The 20,657-nt window shown below is 40.9% G+C and overlaps 3 protein-coding genes across 3 annotated transcripts; all 3 read right to left on the bottom strand.

The window, feature by feature from the left end:
- Positions 1-13,602: 13,602 nt before the first annotated feature.
- LOC146734977 (uncharacterized) lies at positions 13,603-15,663 on the bottom strand. Its single transcript, XM_085507296.1, has one exon. It carries the CDS (start codon positions 15,661-15,663, stop codon positions 13,603-13,605), a length of 2,061 nt encoding a protein of 686 aa, XP_085363422.1.
- A 20-nt stretch (positions 15,664-15,683) lies between these two features.
- On the bottom strand, positions 15,684-18,109 carry LOC102801369 (uncharacterized). The gene is made up of 2 exons (XM_006820878.2): positions 18,071-18,109; positions 15,684-17,576 (listed from the first exon to the last, which is right to left on the bottom strand). Exons 1-2 carry the CDS (start codon positions 18,107-18,109, stop codon positions 15,684-15,686), a joined length of 1,932 nt encoding a protein of 643 aa, XP_006820941.2.
- Positions 18,110-18,582: 473 nt separating this feature from the next.
- On the bottom strand, positions 18,583-20,187 carry LOC146734976 (uncharacterized). The gene has a single exon (XM_085507295.1). The coding sequence runs from the start codon at positions 20,185-20,187 to the stop codon at positions 18,583-18,585; it is 1,605 nt and encodes a 534-aa protein (XP_085363421.1).
- Positions 20,188-20,657: the final 470 nt, after the last annotated feature.

Below are 20,657 nucleotides of genomic sequence, written 5' to 3'. Positions count from 1 at the left end.
CCACTAGCCTGTGCCACGCCTTTATCCCAATAAACGGGAAAGTCGGGCTGGGAACAGTTGTGATCATAGGGACCTGACTTTTTGGTTTAAAAATACACAAATTTAGAATGTCTTGTAAACTAAAACGATTCATTGACGATTATCTTAGAAATTACATCAAAATCACCGACGAGATGTTGTTTTTAAACATTGCAGAAATACATTCACTCTGTGCCACCATCTTTGTTACCTGGATCGTAAACTAGCATGCATCAGTCATGATGTCACAACATGCGTTACGTCACTTCAGTGGCGTTCCTCGCTTATGAGGAACTCTAAAAATCAGGTATTTCTAGAGGTCAGGGCTATTTGTCTAAGCGATGCGGGTCTGCGGTGCTTGAAAGGCCTGAGGTAACACATAAGGTGCGTTTCACCACAGCCCTTAGAAAACAGGGACATGCTACTGTAGGTATCACTTTCATGTTTTCTAAGGTCTATGATTTCACGGGAGCTAAAAACATTCTCTTAGTCCACAATTAAAACAAAAGTCTGATTTGAATGATTTTCTAAGTACACTTCCAAATTTTCACTGTTGATGGTGTTGTGGCAGTTGTTGGCAGTCACTGTCAATTGATACCCATGATATACATTTAGTACATTTCTGAAGCAACCTTTCTCAAAATTAAAGTTATTACAATTTTCTTTTCCATTGTAGTAAATCCTGGGTTGTCATTTCATTACGGGGCTGGTACTGATAGTCACGTTGATTTTAATTTCATTGCCCTCTAAATCCACGATAATAGAGCGATTATCCGCTTTCTGATCAGGAATGCGACAAGATTTACATATTTACCTTGTAATATGTTACCTTTCATGGTCTAAGATACATTCATTGGATACAGTACAAAATTTCCTCCACATGTTAATTTGATTCTGCGTACCAAACTGTATCGGAATTCTCATCGCATTGTTCAACTGTTTAATGGTACCATGGAAATGCTTGAAATTGGTTAATTATCCAAGTAATATGCAAATTATAGTTTGTCATTGTGACATTGGATTCTGTTTGTAAATTGTATGGTATTTTACAGTTCCCAATAGAATAAAAGATCCAAAATATTTGTATGTGCACATGATCGAAACAGTGTGATGCAGCACAATAGTGCTTTAATTGTTTTACCACCATGCTAGTGTGACAACGCCAAGATGTGTCAATATGCCACTGATGACTTTTTTTTTAATGAAACTGATAAGGCGCACTTGTGTGCACAGGGAGCTGTACTCCCTGGTGTGCAGTTGTAACACTTACTCTTGAAAGCAATAACAGTTTTGTAAGTCACTAATTTTGTGCGTTGTATAATTGAGTATAAATTGAAGTAAAATATGTTACAACCATCTTGATTTAAATTTCCCAGGATCGCCATGCATGTGTGTGTGTACGATTTCCGCAGCGGTTGCTGATTATGGGACTCTTTCATAAACAAGAACCAAATAAAGTATGAAGTAAGAAAAGCAGCTAAGCACAGTCACAAAACATGCTAACAACACATCAGTAAATTTATGAACTTACCGAACACTAAATGAGAACTGGAGAAAAAACGCCGTTTAAAAAGAAGCAGAATTCGAGAATTGCTAACAAGGAACTGTAACATAGGACACATGCGCATAGAAAAGCAGTTTTGCAAGATGGTTCTCAAGATGGAATGTGCCATTTATTGTTCGTCTCACCCCCACCTAGGCACGTCGAAATTATTGTTTTAATGTTTATATTAACTAAACGTGAGTAAGAAAAAAAAATAACAGAAATTCTATCTAAGTTGGCTGTTATTACTTACTTCGGCAATAAGTCCAAACGAAGGTAATTCTCATTTTCACATACATTTACAGTTCCAACCCTATGTTATGAATGGTTTGCCCCTGTCCCGGCTGTGTGTGCGTCGCGAAGACAAGGTCATTGGTAACACTTGGCTGGTTCCCGCCTCAAGAGGCCGGTAACTAGTAACGGTTCCGGCATTCTGATTGGTCCGTCACTTTTTCGTTGTTTGTCCTATTACCCTTGGCACGGTTACTAACTTTTAACTTTAAGAACTTTTAGTAACCGTGCCCTTGGCTACCTGACGTCAGCGCTTACGCTCGTGGCCCTAGAAAAAATAAAATAAAACTGTTTCTTTTGTTATTTGCAATTACGTCACTTAGTCAAGTGACTTTGGGCCGGAATCCCGGCCCAGTGGAACAATATGGCGATTAATAGTCATCTGCGTCCTACTTGCCAATCACAAGCCGAGAGACGCCGGGAACCAGCGAATCTCCCAGGCAGAGTTCTATTTCTACGAATACTAGTATATTAACCGAAAGTAGCTCTGGGAAGAATAATGCCAAGTCGGTCGGCGAGGGCCTACTCACGGGGGGGGGGGGTCACTCTATATTAAAACTTTACACCATGTGCATTCTTGCTAAAAAAAATATAATAGGCCCCTGTGGCTGGCAGCACATTGGCTAACCTTGTAAATTCAGTATGCCCTAGAGCAGACATAGAAGAAGAAATACATCCCCTATTGCAGACATATATTGTGAACATCCTATTCTATTGCAAACATTCTCTGCCGTTTTTTGCACTCAAGTGGAGTGCGATGAACCCAAACAAGCTACTTGTGGTTGCTGTGTATGCAACTCCTGTTGGTGTCATTCGTTGTTTGATGAAGAAAGATGAGACTATTGACATGATTGTGAATATGAATATTTATTTGACAGTTTAATACACAATGCACACAACTTTGCCAGGATTCTTATTCCATCAGATACCAGTACACAATTTTATGTTCAGCTCCGAGTGACTTTGGCATGAATCGGGGCAGAAAACCCAGAAAACTAAAATCAGGAACTGAAAGACCCGGCCCTCACTCAGGAACTTTAGGGGTACTTATGCTCGCACCAAGATTTCAAATTAACCCCTCAAATGTGGGAAGGCCGTTACATTTATAACTATGGCCCTTATTGACGACACAATTAAGTGCAACAAGATATTCATTAACATTAAAAACATACTGCCATCCATTTAGAAAGGGTTTAAAATACCCAATTACCTATTTTTTAGGCACAGAAAGGTGAGAATATCATGGTAAGATAAAGATTGGATGCAGGATCAAAATGTCACCCTTTATGACAGAATTGCTCCGTACTTCATGGTCCGTAACGGGCTATAAAGAGTGAATATCATCCTGGGATTTCAGCCTGGTATTTTATGGCTGTTACAGTCTCAGGATTTCATAGAAGCAAAACCAATCCCATCTGATGATCAGATGTGATGCAAATATATAACATGGTTAATTTGGAAAATTGGGGCTATCAATTTGATTCAAAGACTACCAATGTCCGCCTTCGTTTTGATCATCGAGTGCCTTCCAATTCATTATCCGAATTCCCCTGGCACACATCGACAGTAGACATATTTAATACAGCCTGCTTCTAAAACAAAATCGGCACAATCCGGCCAAATTTGGCAAGAGCCGCGATTGATACCTCTCGAACCGGTAGCCATCTTATCGATCTGTGCGAAGCCGAGGCGCGAAAGGATTTTCGGAAGTGTGGATGACTCCGGGGGATGACTTTCCGTATGCTCGTGTTGGAAGTGGCGGGAAAGTCCGAGTGGGAAAGTTCAGGCGGGCGTTTGGGGCCTGGTCGAGGATATGGGTCTGCCAATTTGGGGCCTATGGCGGTGTATGGGAGTGGTCGTTGCAAGTGGAGGCCTACAGCGGGCGCAGCAACCCTGTGAGTTTATTACTGGGGGCCTATTGAGCCTATTGCAGACATTAGCATTTTAAATGGGCATATTTGCCTCCCGCGCGGGTCCGCTTTAATAGAAGGTGAAAAATACCCCCCTTTCCCGCTAAATTTGAATCGCACATGGGGTAGTAACGGCATATAGAGTGACCCCCCCCCCCGGGCTCACGTCTACATGTTAGGCTGAGGTAATACTACACATACTTACCAGTTACACGCCATTTTCTACGATTACTAGTTATTACTAGAATAATTGGCGATGCGCTGCCCTCGGCTGTTGCCTCGGCTAGAACATGAACGTGAAGCTATGGACGGTTTATAACTAAAACGAGGATGGACAAGGGTACAGGTTACAGAAAATAAAAAAAGGCATTTTACGTTTTTACAAGAAATAAAATGAAAGTTCCATTTACAGTAAAAAATGTGTTTTTACACTTCACAGATAAAACACTAATTACATTTTTTTTAAATATATTTGATAATTTGTGTTTGAGAATCAAACAATATCACACATTGAATAATCCTCCGGTCAACGCGTTCTGCTGTGATAAATCTCCTGGGCTTGTGCGACGCAACTTTGTAATTTCGTACGAATTACGACATTTAATGTGGACAATGCTTTATACGTACAACACATCTTTGTACGAATTACGGATGAATAAAATAGCTGATTACGTTTTACGCCATGCCCATGTCTACGAAATTTCGGGTTTTTTTTGTTTTGTTTTTTGTATTTCAATTACATTATTACGAAAATAAAAACAATTGATTACAGCTTACGAAAATACACTTTGCCGACCTTCTAAACCCACAGAACTCTCTGTGCTAAAACCTGGCCCCATTTTTGAAGTTCGCAAAGAGCATTCAGGCACTTAGAGCGCATGCATCAGATGGCCATAGCGTGTCAATGCTTACAAACAAGCGTCTACCTTTGCGTTTTTAGCGCGGGTTGTTATCATCGCTTGGGACTCAATTCCTGTGCGTGTGCAGGTGACGACCCTCCCGGTTTAACTTCAACACTTTTATTACTAGCTCGTCTTTTGCTGTTATCATTAATATATTCACGCACCCTTTGTCCTAGATTTCTATAAGATGACAAACTTTTTATTTCCCGCCGTTTTGCGATTGTATATTCTAGATTCTTTGAATGAACGCAGCCTTTACAGTTCATTCAAAGTTAAATCTCCCGGGTCTATATGTACACTCAAGCAGTATAATAATTCTTGATGTGACAGTCAATAACTTACCGCATGTTGTGAATGCGTCAGAAGACTATATTCTACAGCATAATTTTCGTGATATAGATGAGTATGACGCAATTTGATTAAAATAAGATCCTAGTTTTGGCTTTTTTCATTTTTATTTTATTTATTTACAGTCTTGGTAATTAACATAAAAAATGCAATATAATTAAACAAAATAGTAAAAGTCAAATAAATATAATTATGATTAATTTCATCCAATATCATATGCTCTCCATGCGGCACCATGTCAATGAGAAAATTATAGTACTACCACAATACATACAATTGTACTAGTGTGGGGGAAGGCGGTTGACTGTCATCACCGCCAATTTAATACCTTATTCTCACTAAACTGTAATTTTTCATACAGTGTCATACATCGACGTAGCAATAATGTCGTAAAACGAACAAATGCTGTGTTGAGCATTATATTTATGACAGCAATGTGTATACCAGGTGTATTCATCGATATAATTCAATCTGTCTGTGACTTAAGCCAAAAAATCATCCAGGTATAAATCTCATTTCAGCCAATATAAGCAACTTCTCATATTTGTTAGAAAGAAAAGTGTGATATCCTAATTGAAACTATATATAGTTTATTTTAAAAAGTTACTAACGAGCACAAAAGCAAAACAGAAGTTAAAAAACAGGTTGCCGTAGAAATATCAGGAAAGGGGCGGAATGTTGGGGGCGTCGCCCCGCCAAATCAAGCTAAACCCTTTGTGTGAGGAAAATTTGCCCCTCAAAGTGCAGGAAACAGATCTCGCCCCACATGCTAAATTTCGTGCCGCCGCCTCAATGGACGTGTTCATTTTTGTAACTTGATATCTGTAACTCAAACAATTTAGCAACACAAAAAACAATTCATGTACATATGTCCTGATCCGACAATACAACACGCGACGTTCGCGTTATAACAGGCTCCGTGACGTTCGTGTCACGTCACAATAGACGCCGCGCAACGTTCGCGTCATGGAACGTCACAATAGACGCCGCGCAACGTTCGCGTCATGGAACGTCACAATTGTAGAACAATTAAAACTTGTTCATTATGAAAACTATGTATTATCACCATTTCTAATTCGTACCGTAAGCGAACCACACTGACTTTTCCGGATATCCTCGTTATAAATCACTCCAGAAAAACATTATGGTAAAACCCAGCAATGAACGCGCCGTCAAGAAATCGGCACGGACGGGTGAGTAACTTATGTTATTGTTTAACTATCAACATGCCGTATCCCTGTATAAGCTCCCTGTATCGAGACTTTTCCTGCATTTGCATTTTTCAAGATTTAAATACCCGTTCTCGGATTGTATGACCACACTGTCACAATACAAGTCCCGTTGCTACGAATTCTGAACTGATTAAGGACAAATCGTACGGGAAAATCTAAGGTCGAATAAGATTGGATGACTTATTACAGTGTTAATCTTATTAGGTTAAGGTGAAGATCTGTGGACAAATATGTTGTAATAATCATACTATATATACCAAAATACCCGTATATGCTCGGCTATTACGTCTGATTAAGGAATACCGCGAAGTTCAACGCGATTCAGAATTAAAATGAAAACGAACACGGTGAACTGATCATTTTACGATCCACACGAGCAGTTTCTTGGTAATTTGGGATATAATTTCTCATTGACTAAATGTTTTGATCAAACGTGTAAAAAATTAAAAACATTCGGGATTATGCTATGATAAGCGTTTGATCACACTTTTCATGAGGCGACAAACATCAATCACCACCCGGCAAATGATGTTTCCACTGGGAACATCCATATCCGGACACAACGTGTCGCAATGACTGTGGAAGTACGAAATCTGACATGCTAATGTTATATACGTGACGTAACATACATAATTCTCATATGTGTAATATATATATATTTTTAATGTAAAATAGTTTTAACTATACTTTTAATTTTTTCTTTAGTCGCGAAAACACGCAAGTTGACAACACCCGCACTCAACAAGCCAAAACGCCCAATATCGCCGGTAAAGGCAGCACGCGATAAAGTTGTAAAAGTTTCACAGAAAAATGCAAGCCGCCGATTGAAAGCACTGCACCCTCGAGATGTGAGGCGCAAATTAGTGTTCGACGAATCCAAGGTATCGAAGTCAACTGACAAGAGTCGCGGTGGTTGTAAATCCTCGAAGAATTATAAAACTAACGACAAGGTACTAAACATATTGAATACACTTTAATGTGTGCAAACCTAATGAACATATGCTTTGTTCCTTGTCTCTCGCAGAGAATGCCGGCCGATGATAGTGGACACTTAAATACATGTAATCAGATATTTGTTCTAATTTTCAATACAGGCTCTTATGGTCACTGGAAAAGCAATATCCCTCAAACAGATGCGCGGTACCCGACGTGACGAACTTGTTAAGGTGCGTATATTTAGTTTCTTATGATGTTAGAACATATACATATATACATATCGTTTATATTGTTTTAATAAGCTGTTGTTTCGTCCGACAATAAAAGATATAGAGATTTTTAGTATTCTCAATAATGAGCGACTACACAGCCAACCAGAGTTGTGTATTGAAACGACATTCCTTGCACCATGGATGTACATCCATGCTTACACGTATCTACGTCACATAATTACTCCGCTTGCATGACTTGCGAAAAGATGAATTATCGCAGATTTTCTTTTCTTACATTGCATAGGAACTGAAAATACGAATAAAAAAGATCTCTGTTGGGCCAGGAACGAATAAACAATCAGTTCGCCAGAGAAGCAACCGATCTAAATCGGCAGCAGTTTCAAGAGCCACACTGAAACAGCTCGGCAGAGAACTGAAAAACGAACTGCGCAAACAGTTCTGCGCACCCACAAGCATGACTTTGAGAAATGGAAAGGTCAAGTTCTTCTAAACGAAACTTTGATTATTGTATTCTGTTAGTCAGAATCGCAATCTAGATTGAAACAATAAATTTATTGTAAACAAAAATTCCTGTTGTCTTTTACATGATGGTATTAAAAGGGTGATGGTCGTCGCGCAGCGCACGATCAAACAACGCATTTTACATGCGCTGTGTACGTCGATGCGCATTGTCCGCCTGCACGGTGCTGTTCCGTTCGGACATTCCTCGAACATTCACCTTGAAAATTCAAGATGGTCGATGCGAGTCGCATGTCGAACAGAACGCGGCGCGGCGTGGCGACGACCACCTCCCTTTAAGGTAGAAGCCTACTCATAAATAATAAAAAAAAAAAAAAAACAGAATTTATTCATTTTGCAATAAATTGTACTCCAAGGCAATATAAGGTTATTTACCTAAAATAAGTTGGGGGTCACCAGCCTTTTTTTGAGAAATTGATGGTTGTATTTTGACACCGTTATAACACTTTTACCATAGGTTCCCATGGCAGAGATATTATGCAATATCTCAAAATCTTATATTGTTAATGAAGGAGTACTTTTTGTGTTCTGAATTATTTAAAAAATCTGGGTTGTAAAAAGTGTCAAAAAATGCAATTTTTCTTCAACATATCGTGCTACACCACACTCCACAACTGACAAATCTCCAGCAGAATTGCTGAATGGAAGAAAACTAAGAACCACACTTCCAGAAATACAGCACCAGCATTACAAAAACAAAGATCTACAATCCAGAGATGCAATGAAGAAACAGATTATGAAAGAGTATGCTGATCAAAGAAATCATGCAAAACCGTCAGACGAATGAATAGGAGATCGTGTACTAATCAAACAAAGAAAACAAAATAAGATGTCTACGCCATTTAAGCCAGAGCCATATCAAGTTGAGCAACAGAAGGGAACAATGATAACTGCTCGTCGCGGAAATCATAAAGTCACACGCAATAGCTCTTATTTCAAGAAACTGAAATTCAGTGAGGGAGTTATTCCAGGTGAAGAGGAGTTAGAAGAGATAGAAGAAAAAGAATTTAATTCTTCAGATGTTGAAAATGTACCATCTACTCCACCGGACATACAACCACAAATCAATACGCAAATCAACCAGATTAAGACGTGAACCGGAATACCTCAAAGACTTCATGACATAAACAATAACAATGAGATCATTGACCTGATTGACACCTTTCTTCTCTCATGGTTTTGAGTTTAAGTATGGAATTTTCTAGTACATGTAGTTAGTTACAAAAATGTTGTTAGTTATATTGTTAATGTTTAATGGTACATTCTCAGGGTTTCAAGTTCAAGTTCAAGTATGGAATTTTCTAGTAGTTAGTTGGTTATTTCGTTAATGTTTAACATCGTTGAATTTATGCTTCATCGTTACTACTGCAATGAATATTTGTGAGATACCTATGTTTATGAACTTATATTATAACCTCTACAAGGCAAGTTAAAGGCTACCATATAGATTATACCAGAAGTATACAAACTCTGCAATATGAATTATTCATTAACATTCATAGACTGAATATCTAAAGAGGAGATGGATGTAATGTCCAGTACAGTAGTACACATTTATATTCATGTAATTGTTATATGTGAAGTGCGCTCTCACAGGCAATATGTAAAACAGTGGCTGCCATGTTCATGCAGTGAATAAATAAAGCTCAAGTTTGTGTTCCCACCATTGTATTAATTTCTGCCTCACGATCTTACACCTTCCAATTCATTATCCGAATTCCCCTGGCACACATCGACAGTAGACATATTTAATACTGCCTGCTTCTAAAACAAAATCGTCACAATCCGGCCAAATTTGGCAAGAGCCGCGATTGACACCTCTCGAACCGGTAGCCATCTTATCGATCTGTGCGAAGCCGAGGCGCGTAAGGATTTTCGGAAGTGTGGATGACTCCGGGGGATGACTTTCCGTATGCTCGTGTTGGAAGTGGCGGGAAAGTCCCGGTGGGAAAGTTCAGGCGGGCGTTTGGGGCCTGGTCGAGGATATGGGTCTGCCAATTCGGGGCCTATGGCGGTGTATGGAAGTGGTCGTTGCAAGAGGAGGCCTACAGTGGGCGCAGCAACCCTGTGAGTTTATTACTGGGGGGCTGTTGAGCCTATTGCAGACATTAGCATTTTAAATGGGCATATTTGCCTCCCGCGCGGGTCCGCTTTAATAGAAGGTGAAAAATACCCCCCTTTCCCGCTAAATTTGAATCGCACATGGGGTAGTAACGGCATATAGAGTGACCCCCCCCCCGGGCTCACGTCTACATGTTAGGCTGAGGTAATACTACACATACTTACCAGTTACACGCCATTTTCTACGATTACTAGTTATTACTAGAATAATTGGCGATGCGCTGCCCTCGGCTGTTGCCTCGGCTAGAACATGAACGTGAAGCTATGGACGGTTTATAACTAAAACGAGGATGGACAAGGGTACAGGTTACAGAAAATAAAAAAGGCATTTTACGTTTTTACAAGAAATAAAATGAAAGTTCCATTTACAGTATAAAATGTGTTTTTACACTTCACAGATAAAACACATTCCTAATTACATTTTACATTTTTTTAAAAATATATTTGATTATTTGTGTTTGAGAATCAAACAATATCACACATTGAATAATCCTCCGGTCAACGCGTTCTGCTGTGACAAATCTCCCGGGCTTGTGCGACGCAACTTTGTAATTTCGTACGAATCGTACACATTTAATGTGGACAATGCTTTATACGTACAACATATCTTTGTACGAATTACGGATGAGTAAAATAGCTGATTACGTTTTACGCCATGCCCATGTCTACGAAATTTCGTTGTTGTTTTTTTTGTTGTTTTTTTTGTATTTCAATTACATTATTACGAAAATAAAAACAATTGATTACAGCTTACGAAAATACACTTTGCCGACCTTCTAAACCCACAGAACTCTCTGTGCTAAAACCTGGCCCCTTTTTTGAAGTTCGCAAAGAGCATTCAGGCACTTAGAGCGCATGCATCAGATGGCCATGGCGTGTCAATGCTTACAAACAAGCGTCTACCTTTGCGTTTTTAGCGCGTGTTATCATCGCTTGGGACTCAATTCATGTGCGTGCGCAGGTGACGACCCTCCCGGTTTAACTTCAACACTTTTATTACTAGCTCGTCTTTTGCTGTTATCATTAATATATTTACGCACCCTTTGTCCTAGATTTCTATAAGATGACAAACTTTTTATTTCCCGCCGTTTTGCGATTGTATATTCTAGATTCTTTGAATGAACGCAGCCTTTACAGTTCATTCAAAGTTAAATCTCCCGGGTCTATATGTACACTCAAGCAGTATAATAATTCTTGATGTGACAGTCAATAACTTACCGCATGTTGTGAATGCGTCAGTTAAATAATAACACATGCTTGTGAGGGTAATATCACGATTTGTTGCCTGCCCAAGGGATGATGGTCATGACCATAATATTGATGATGCCAGAGCCGAATAACCATGTGTTATTTATTTTATCACATCGAACAGACATCTACCATGACAATCACAGCTACCATACATCACTCACACCCGCTCTCCCACAAAATAACAACACTTATATTTGAAGTATGCAATATTTTATTTTAATTATTATAACAAGTTTCACATTACCCAATAACATACATACATACATTGTTTGCTGAAAAACAACGAAATCCACTCAGTAAATGTTATTTTCAGCCATGGATAGTCTTTTTATTTGAACCGTGTTTCAGCAGTGTGGATCACTCAAATTATCAAGAATAACATTTTTAAAATGAATTGAGAAATTCTTAAACGCAAGTTATTAGATCACTCTACAGATAAAAATGTCAGAGTGCCGTGGAAATGACTGAAATTACTTTCTCACGAACATACCACACCTATTCACAAGCCACACAGCTTTAGAGTGTTTTCGGTTAGCATCGGCGTGGAACACGTAGAAATGCTCACAGCATAGAACGCGCTGCAGCGACCCCGGCTGCGACGTTTCAGTGGCGGCTTTGCCGTACATTTTTGCTCCATATAAAAAATACCCTATACATCAAAACAGAGAATCTTACTTAATATCCATTCTGGCACGTTCACTGTCTATTTCGGATGGCTAAAGTTCCTTCAAAACCCTGAAAGCAACCCCGAAAGCAACAGCGGCCAGAGCAACACCAGTGCAGCGAACGACAATTTGTTATGCGCAGTATCGTTGCGCAGTAGTTTCAGTGACGTCATCTATGTGATATACCCATGTAAAATCCACTTGGCGGGCAATATACCATGTAATATCCATTTTTACTCCATGTCATGTGACCGAGTCTCAACCAATCATAGCATGCGTAACAGCAGTGAGATGTGATAAAAGACTATATTCTACAGCATAATTTTCGTGATATAGATGAGTATGACGCAATTTGATTAAAATAAGATCCTAGTTTTGGCTTTTTTTTTCATTTTTATTTTATTTATTTATAGTTTTGGTAATTAACATAAAAAATGCAATATAATTTTAAAAAATAGTAAAAGTCAAATAAATATAATTATGATTAATTTCATCCAATATCATATGCTCTCCATGCGGCACCATGTCAATGAGAAAATTATAGTACTACCACAATACATACAATTGTACTAGTGTGGGGGAAGGCGGTTGACTGTCATCACCGCCAATTTAATACATTATTCTCACTAAACTGTAATTTTTCATACAGTGTCATAAAACGAACAAATGCTGTGTTGAGCATTATATTTATGACAGCAATGTTTATACCAGGTGTATTCATCGATATAATTCAATCTGCCTGTGACTTAAGCCAAAAAATCATCCAGGTATAAATCTCATTTCAGCCAATATAAGCAACTTCTCACATTTGTTAGAAAGAAAAGTGTGATATCCTAATTGAAACTATATTGTGGTTGAGAAAATATATAAGCTTGAGTGTGTCCCACAAAACACTTGATGGTTTCCCGAAATAGATAGGAAGCAGATCTATTATCAATGGATCTTTATTCAGCGGTGAAACGTACACGTCAAAATACACTGCTGCTAAGATGAGACAGAAAAAAGAGAGAGTGCCGCACGCGACCGGCACGCGACCAACTAGAAATTTTAAACAATGTAACAACGCTCAGGCGCCAACACGGACGCACGAAATATTAATGTACTCGTAAGCGAAGAGCCGCGTAACACGCAATAAATGTAACTAAAGCAATATTGAATGGAAATAAATGATCATTCGAACCCATCCCCGACATACTCCCGCCGCGAAAGATGCGTCTAGCATAATTTTCGAATGAGACACGTTTCATTTCCGTGATAATAAAGCGATAAAGATAATAACAATGTGCATGAATAACGCAAATATATAGTTTACATACAAAGCAGTTTGAACGAAAGTACATCATAAAGTCGATTATGAAATAAAAGTTATTATTATTAATGTCACACAAGATCACGCTGGATCAGATTTTCAATTCTTCGTTCAGCTATGCGAGCCGTCGCCCTTTTCGATCGTCGTGGCTGGATGGATTCACCACCGCTCCCATTGGAGCTACTTGCGTGTGGTCTTTGGTCACCGTCCCCGGCGGGACTGCTTGTGTGTGACCTTCTTCCGGCTTGTTCATCTCGTTGATCAATATTCATATTGGGTTTCGAAATCATCAAATCTCGGGTTAGATGTGATTCGGTCTCAGATTCAGTAGACAATTCTAATGGAATCAGTCGAGTTATAGATAGATCGATTTGTGGAACCGTTTTTGGTTGCTAGTTCCACAGCACGAACTATACCGTCGGCTCCCGGTAACAACTTTGTCACACGGCCCATACGCCAATGTACCCGCTTACGCACATCGTTGTGAATAAGTACTATGTCGCCGACCCGTACAGTGTTGATTTTAACTCCTCTGTGTTGATTAAGGTGTCGTTCTCGCAGTGAAACGATATATTCGTTAGACCATCTTTTCCAAAATGCGGTTAGCAAGGTAGTTAAATACGCATAGCGCCGGTTGGCTGACTGGTGATCTGTGGCGAAATTGGAGTTAGGATTGATGACTGTTTGCCTTGGTAAACAGCAAATATTTCTTCCGTTGACCAGGTGGGAGGGCGTAAGTGGATTTAAATCGTTGTCGTCAGTAGAAAGATGTGTAAGGGGACGATCGTTGATTGCTGACTCGATCTCCGTCACAATCGTTTCCATTTCGATATAAGTTACACAGGCGCGACCGAGAATTTTCTTTAGACTAGTCTTAGTGATGGCTATCATACGCTCGAAAAATCCCCCATTCCAAGGAGATCGCTTGGGAGTAAATTTCCAGTTGATTCGGTGATTTGTCAGGTATCGCTGAACTGCAGGATCGGACATCAGGGTTTTGAGTTCATTGGCGGCCGATACAAACGTAGTGGCGTTGTCCGAAACAATTAATTTAGGAGTACTACGTCTAGCTGAAAAACGTCGGAGGGCTTGAATAAATGATGTTGTTGTTAAGTCTGGCACAAGCTCCAAGTGAACTGCTCGTGTTATCGCACACGTAAACAGACAAATATAGGTTTTCACAACTGATTTTGAGATAGGATCTTTGACGAATAAATGTCCTGTATAGTCGATACCGCACACGGAAAAGGGGTCTGCTTCTTGAACTCGGAAAGTAGGAAGTGGAGCGGGGATCGGTTTGGAATAGGCTGGCCCATCTACTCGCTTACACACCACACATTTATTGAGTTCTATGTTCACATATCGGCGAATGGATATAATCCAATAGCGTTCGCGTATACTGGTTGCGGTTGCATTTGGTCCTGCATGTTGTAAACGACGGTGGGTATCACGTATGACCGCTGACGTGAAAGCGTGTTTCCCTGGTAGTAAAATTGGATGGATACTATCATAGGGAAGGGATGTGTTCTGGAGTCGGCCTCCTGCTCGTAGAATCCCGTCATCATCGAGAAATAACTTGAGTTGATTACAAAGTGGTCCAACTTGTTTCGCCTGGCGCTGTAAATAGAGTATTTCGTCCGAGTAGTGAATGTGTTGAACAGCTTTCAACCACCTGTGCTCAGCGTCATTGATCTCGGACGCAGTTGGTGCGTTTCCATGGAGACTAGAAATGTTCAATGGCCGTCGAGTTAGCTTTGCTTTAATATTATGTACGAAACGTAGTACAAGAGCCGTAATTCGTAATAAATGAGAGAGATCGCGATAATTATTGACTTGAAATATACTGTCAATACTGAATCCAACTTGGCGCGGAAAATTGTCAGTATTCACTGGAGTATCACGCATATTTGTAGCGGGTAGTATGTCACCGAATTCTGTTTGCAGCAAAGTTGGCTTAGTGACAGTTGACATATGATGTATCGCAGTTTCTGTGAGACATTTTGGCGCAGTCGCAGGATCCAATTGTTCGTTGACACTTTCGGTTATTTCGATAGGAAACAATTCACATTTCGGCCATAATGCGCTATTAGTTAACCAATCGGGGCCAAACCACCAAACACGAGACTCACTCAGTTGATGCGGAGAAATTCCCCTGGTTAAGAGATCAGCTGGGTTCTGTGAAGTGGGTACGTAGCGGTACTCTTGGTGGTGGGATGTGATTTCCAAAACGCGGTTTTTAGTAAAGACATCTTGTCTCCCTCGCCCGTTCAACCAGTGTAGTGTTATCTGATTGTCCGACCACAGAAGGCGTTTGGTAATATTGAAATTGTCTTTAAGGGATTCAGATACAAACTGGCCAAGCCGTGTTCCGATCAATGCTCCCATCAACTCGAGTCGTGGTAATGTCAACGCTTGTTTACAATGGGAGTGACACGTGTCTTCGCGATAACAAGTGTAGATTCTTGTTCAGAGACCAAGTATACTGAAGCACCGTAAGCACGTTCTGAGGCGTCTGCGAAAACATGAATTTCGACATTCTGAGGTTGTATTGTAAAGTACTTACGTGGAATTTCGCTGTTCTTTGTTACTTGATAGAGATCCGCTGCGATGCCTTGCCATTGTAGGAGAAATTTAGAATCGATGGCTTGGTCCCAATCACTGTTGTTTAACCATAGGGCTTGAATAAGTAGTTTTGCTCGGACGTGAACCGGAGAATACAATCCCAATGGATCGTATAAACTCGCGCTGTAAGAGGTGACGTCTCGTTTGGTAGTAAACTTTCCAAAATCGGGAGATTTCATTTTCTTTACCTGAAGATAATCGGAACTGGAATTCCATAGAATACCGAGAACTGAGACTGTTTCTTTGTCACTTGAACGGCCGTCGATTTTCGTAGTTTTCTTTAAGAGGGTGTCATTTGTACTCCATGATCGTAAGTTAAACTTACGTGTAGCGAGCATTTCAGTGGATTGTTCGTAAAACTGCAAAGCTTGCATTGGTGTTTCACAGCCAGTAACCACGTCGTCCACATATAAATTCTTTTGCAAATTAATTGCAGTAGGATTATCGGAATATGAATCGGTCAGATGTCGCAGTGCCGCGTTTAAAATAAAAGGTGAACTGGTTGCGCCGAACAATATTGCCTTAAATTGGTACGTCTTGAAGGGACTAGCAATGTCAGTCGGGTCGCTTAACCACAGAAATTTAGTGAATTTTCTGTCGGATTCATCCAGCTGTATCTGCAGAAATGCCTTCTCAATGTCTGCCGTCATAGCTATTGGGTTTGAGCGAAATCGAATTAGTATCGACGTCAGCGAGTTGTGCAGTGGCGGTCCGGTGACTAAACATTGATTTAAACTGGGTTGATCCCGTTTTGAAGTTGCTGAACAATCATATACGATTCTGATCGGAGTGGACTCGCTGTCCTTTGAGACCGATCGATGAGGCAGGTAGTGTCCGATTTCTCGATCGTCGTCGGTGACTTCCTCGATGAAGCCCTGCTTAAGTTGATCTTGTATGATGGTGTCGTAAACTTTCACAAGTTCGCTTGGCAATTTGTTGATCATATTTCTGGTGCGTGAGGTGGCTGACTGTAAGTTTGTCGGCAAAATATCATGATCTGGTCGCCATGGTAACTTAGCGATATACCTTCCGTCCTTGCTGGACAAGCAATTATCAACAAATTGGCGATGTTGTTCATCATGGGTGGCTTTGGTTTCGCTTACTTTGATGGTGTCATGGATGCCTACCGTTTCGAGGTCCCAGTAGTTGGCGACAAGTTTATCGAGCTCGGGGTCTGGTGTTTTGATCGAGGAAATATGAAATGTATTCGTATTATGGCCTCTTCTCTTAGTTGAATAGACTGGTCCCGAAAGTAAATAACCAAAGGCAGAGGAAACTGCTACAGGACTGGTTCCCCTTATAATGTGGTTTCCTACGTAGTCCCAATACCGATCCGCACCAATAAGTACATCTATAGTCAGTGTGGTGTCACTTGTGATTGGATGCGCTAGAGGTAGGTTTCGTAAGTGTGGTATGTTACGTAGGTCACCAGTAACGTTATTGTCAAGATTATCAGAAATCTCATCAAAGATGAGCAAGTCAATGGGACTTTTGTAGCCGTCTCGTTGTAGGAGAGCGACTGTAGTTCGTGGTATGGTTTTATACCCAGTTTTGCTATTCGAAAATGCCTTGAGATTTAGGATCTCCAAATAGTTAGTGTCCGCTTTAATCGAGGCAGCAGACTTAGTGGTTATAAAACTCCTGTCAGCCCCTTCGTCAAATAGGACTGTGGCGACCTGAGAATTACCATTACCAATAGTAGTAATTCGAGCTGTTTTGAGAAGCACGCGCGGAGGTGGCGCTGGGTCCGTTTTTGACGGCCCGTCGAGAAACGGTCGCCGATATGAATTAGCATGCGCAAAGTTTACGTGAGTTTCAGAAGTTTTTTGCGCTGCGCTGGTCGAGGAGTCCGAATGTATAGAGGAATGGTGTTTTTTCTTGCAGGTGCGACATGTCCACTGAGAGCGACATTCACGCGCTAGATGTGAGCCAAGACAGTTATAATAAAGTAAAGGCAGAGTCTTACCTTTATTAAGCTGTCTCTTGGTGAGATGATACACACGTTGAGAATGGATATCTAAACGAAACTAGCGAAGGAACGGTAGTTGAAGCTTGCGTTATTTCTCTAGGTTCCGATCAGACTGCCGAAGTTCCCGGATGTTGGAGAATGGGAACTTCGGTACCTGTCGGGATCCTTCGGCGATACGTAAATCACATAGGCCATTTATACTACACTCTCCTCCGTCATCTTTTTCGGTGATGGTTCCATTATCCTATAATCTTCTTTTCCAGTATCAAGCCCATGTGATTTAGGCCAGTATCGCCTAGGTGTCAAGTCAGTAACTCAGATGGTTATCAAATGCATTGTTACATGATATGGACTAACTAACAAAACGCAACTCAACATCCATCATGTTCCAATACATCCAAAATCCATCTGATCAGTTAGTCCGTCAGTCTATTTACCCCATATAGATGGGGAATGTGCGTAGTGCAATCAGTCATTCACTCAGTCAGTCAGTCAGTCAGTCAGTCAGTCAGTCAGTGAATTGTAAGCCACCCATAATGATGGGTAGACTGAGTCTTGTCAATGACTCCCCAATAAATGAACAGCCCAGTCTAGTCAATCGGTTGTAAGTCACCCATAATAATGGGTAAACTAAGTCTAGTCAGTCAGTTAAAAATTACCCACCACAGTGGGTACACCTTCCACCCAAATTGATGGGTTCTCCTGTGGTACTTCTACTCAGCTGGAGGTTGTTCTTCAGGGAACAAGTTCTTAAAATGTTCCCTCTGACTTGGCGTCAGCCGTCTCAGAAGGACCATGATAACTCTCCAGTGGATCAGCACCGCAGGGCTGCTCGGTGGGCGAAATGTATATCTAGGTGGGATCAGCCAACCATACTCTCTACAGATGTTGTTCATCTTCCGCTCATACGTGGGGGTCACATTCCAGTTGTCGGCAAATTCTCTATGGAAGTAATTCACCACCCAGATATATATCTTCTCCCATCTTGCTTCTCTTCCAAAAGCGAGAGATCCCAATGTGGTTATCGCAAAAGTAACCTTCCTCTCAGGGGATTCAGATTTCTCCCACAATACCACTGGGATGTGTTCTCTAAAACAATGCCATTTTACGGCTCTTGTCCAAATCCTACATCCCGGGAGTGGACACGGGGAAGTTCTCTCCATGGTTCTCCCTGGCTGTGGTGGTGCAGGAGCACACTTTGGGATCAACTCACTTTTCTTCTCTTCAGGACGAGCTAGCGTCACTATTCGAGTTGGCAGTGACGTCGTTGTCGAACCAGAAGCCTCACCGGCTGGTAATGCTGGCAGTGATGATGGGTCTTTTTCATCTACTGTAACCTCAATATTACCACCCAGCAAATGTGCTCTTACCCTCCTTTCCCTGATGTTTCCAGCTTCAGAAACCCCAGTTTCCTGGGATACTCTGCCTTTTCCTTTTTCTAATCTTGATTTTGTTACCTGTGGTTCTGGTCTTCTTCGTCCCTCCTTTTTAGATCTCCCAATTTGTTGGGACTCTGTACTCTTCACTGGCTCCACCCTAGATTTCTTCCAGCTGGGCTCAGAGGTAGAGGGACTCCCGATTGCCCGGGATATCCCTCTCTCTTTCGGTCGAACATCCTTCATTTTTTTATCCTGCTGTGTCACCTCGGCTGCATTTTCCCTTCTAATCTCCAGATCTTTGTCACTTTTTAAACGAACATCCCTACACAAACCAGCCGGGGTTTCCACACACCTAATAGCTTTCTTCTGCGGCACCGTGTTGTATCTCGGGTTTTGGTGAGGTATATTTTCTACAATCCACCTCCTGCCAAACAACTGCAAAGCTTCCTTGTGCATTTCACGCACCCATCCCCATCTGCCATATCTCACCGCCACCCGGTATTGATCTACTAGTGCCGCTTTCAGATTCTTTTCGCTGACTCCCTTGCATAGTGCCAGGTTTAGAATTACCTTGAATGGATCTAGTAATCTATCCCGACGACTTGCCCTATTTATCTCTTCTAATTTCTCATCCCTATTAGGGATTCTTGAATACTCACTAGCCTTGGTGCCCCCCTCAACCCTATTAGGGTCTCTTGGATCCTCGCCACCACAAGCTCCATCCTCAACCCCAAGGGGGTCTCTTGGATCCTCGCCACCACAAGCTCCTTCCTCAACCCCAAGGGGGTCTCTTGGAATTCCTCCTCCCACAGTTTCATCCTCAACCCCAAAGGGGTCTCTTGGAATCTCGCCTTCCGCAGCCTCCTCCTCCTCAACCCCATAAGGGTGTCTTGGCTTCTTACTGCTGCTTTTCCAACTCCTTTTCTCTTCGTCACTCATCCTGTAAGATAAAATATATAAATCCCTAATAGGGATCAGTTACTCTGAGTGACGATGTTTAACCTTAAATATTTTATTCCGGCCCTTTACAAGAGGGACATATATAATTATTACTGTTTAACTCCGCACGTGAAATACCCCCGACACAATCTCCATGAAACCACTCACAACATGAGTCACATTGGATCATGAGTTTACCATCGTCAGGTTTCCTACATAAACAGAATAATTTGTCTGACATTTTGCTTTGATCACCCAAACATCTATGTTGGTAACGCTTTATCCATACTGGTAATTCCTGTATTTCACAGCGCATTAATCTATCATGGTTAACAGTAATAATATCTTTTCTAATCTTGACCCTAAAAAGATAGGGTGTAAATTTTTTAATAATAATTCCTGGACCCTTCCAGGGTCTCAAAAGCTTACGGCTTTTCCCTTTAACCGAAGCTGTATCCAGAACATATACC

This window comes from Saccoglossus kowalevskii, chromosome 13, assembly GCF_978046115.1.
Source record: "Saccoglossus kowalevskii chromosome 13, keSacKowa6.1, whole genome shotgun sequence".
Taxonomy (NCBI): domain Eukaryota; kingdom Metazoa; phylum Hemichordata; class Enteropneusta; family Harrimaniidae; genus Saccoglossus; species Saccoglossus kowalevskii.
The sequence above is the reverse complement of the archived record's forward strand: the minus strand, read 5'-3'. Positions and strand labels throughout refer to the sequence as shown.

Bases quoted from the DNA above. Each gene is read 5' to 3' on its own strand.
- LOC146734977 (XM_085507296.1), bottom strand. From the start codon at position 15,663: ATGGGAGCATTGATCGGAACACGGCTTGGCCAGTTTGTATCTGAATCC.
- LOC146734976 (XM_085507295.1), bottom strand. From the start codon at position 20,187: ATGAGTGACGAAGAGAAAAGGAGTTGGAAAAGCAGCAGTAAGAAGCCA.
- LOC102801369 (XM_006820878.2), bottom strand. From the start codon at position 18,109: ATGGAACCATCACCGAAAAAGATGACGGAGGAGAGTGTA. The intron at 17,577-18,070 runs GTATAAATGGCC...GGTAATTCTCAG, and splicing joins AGATGACGGAGGAGAGTGTA to GTCGCCACAGTCCTATTTGA.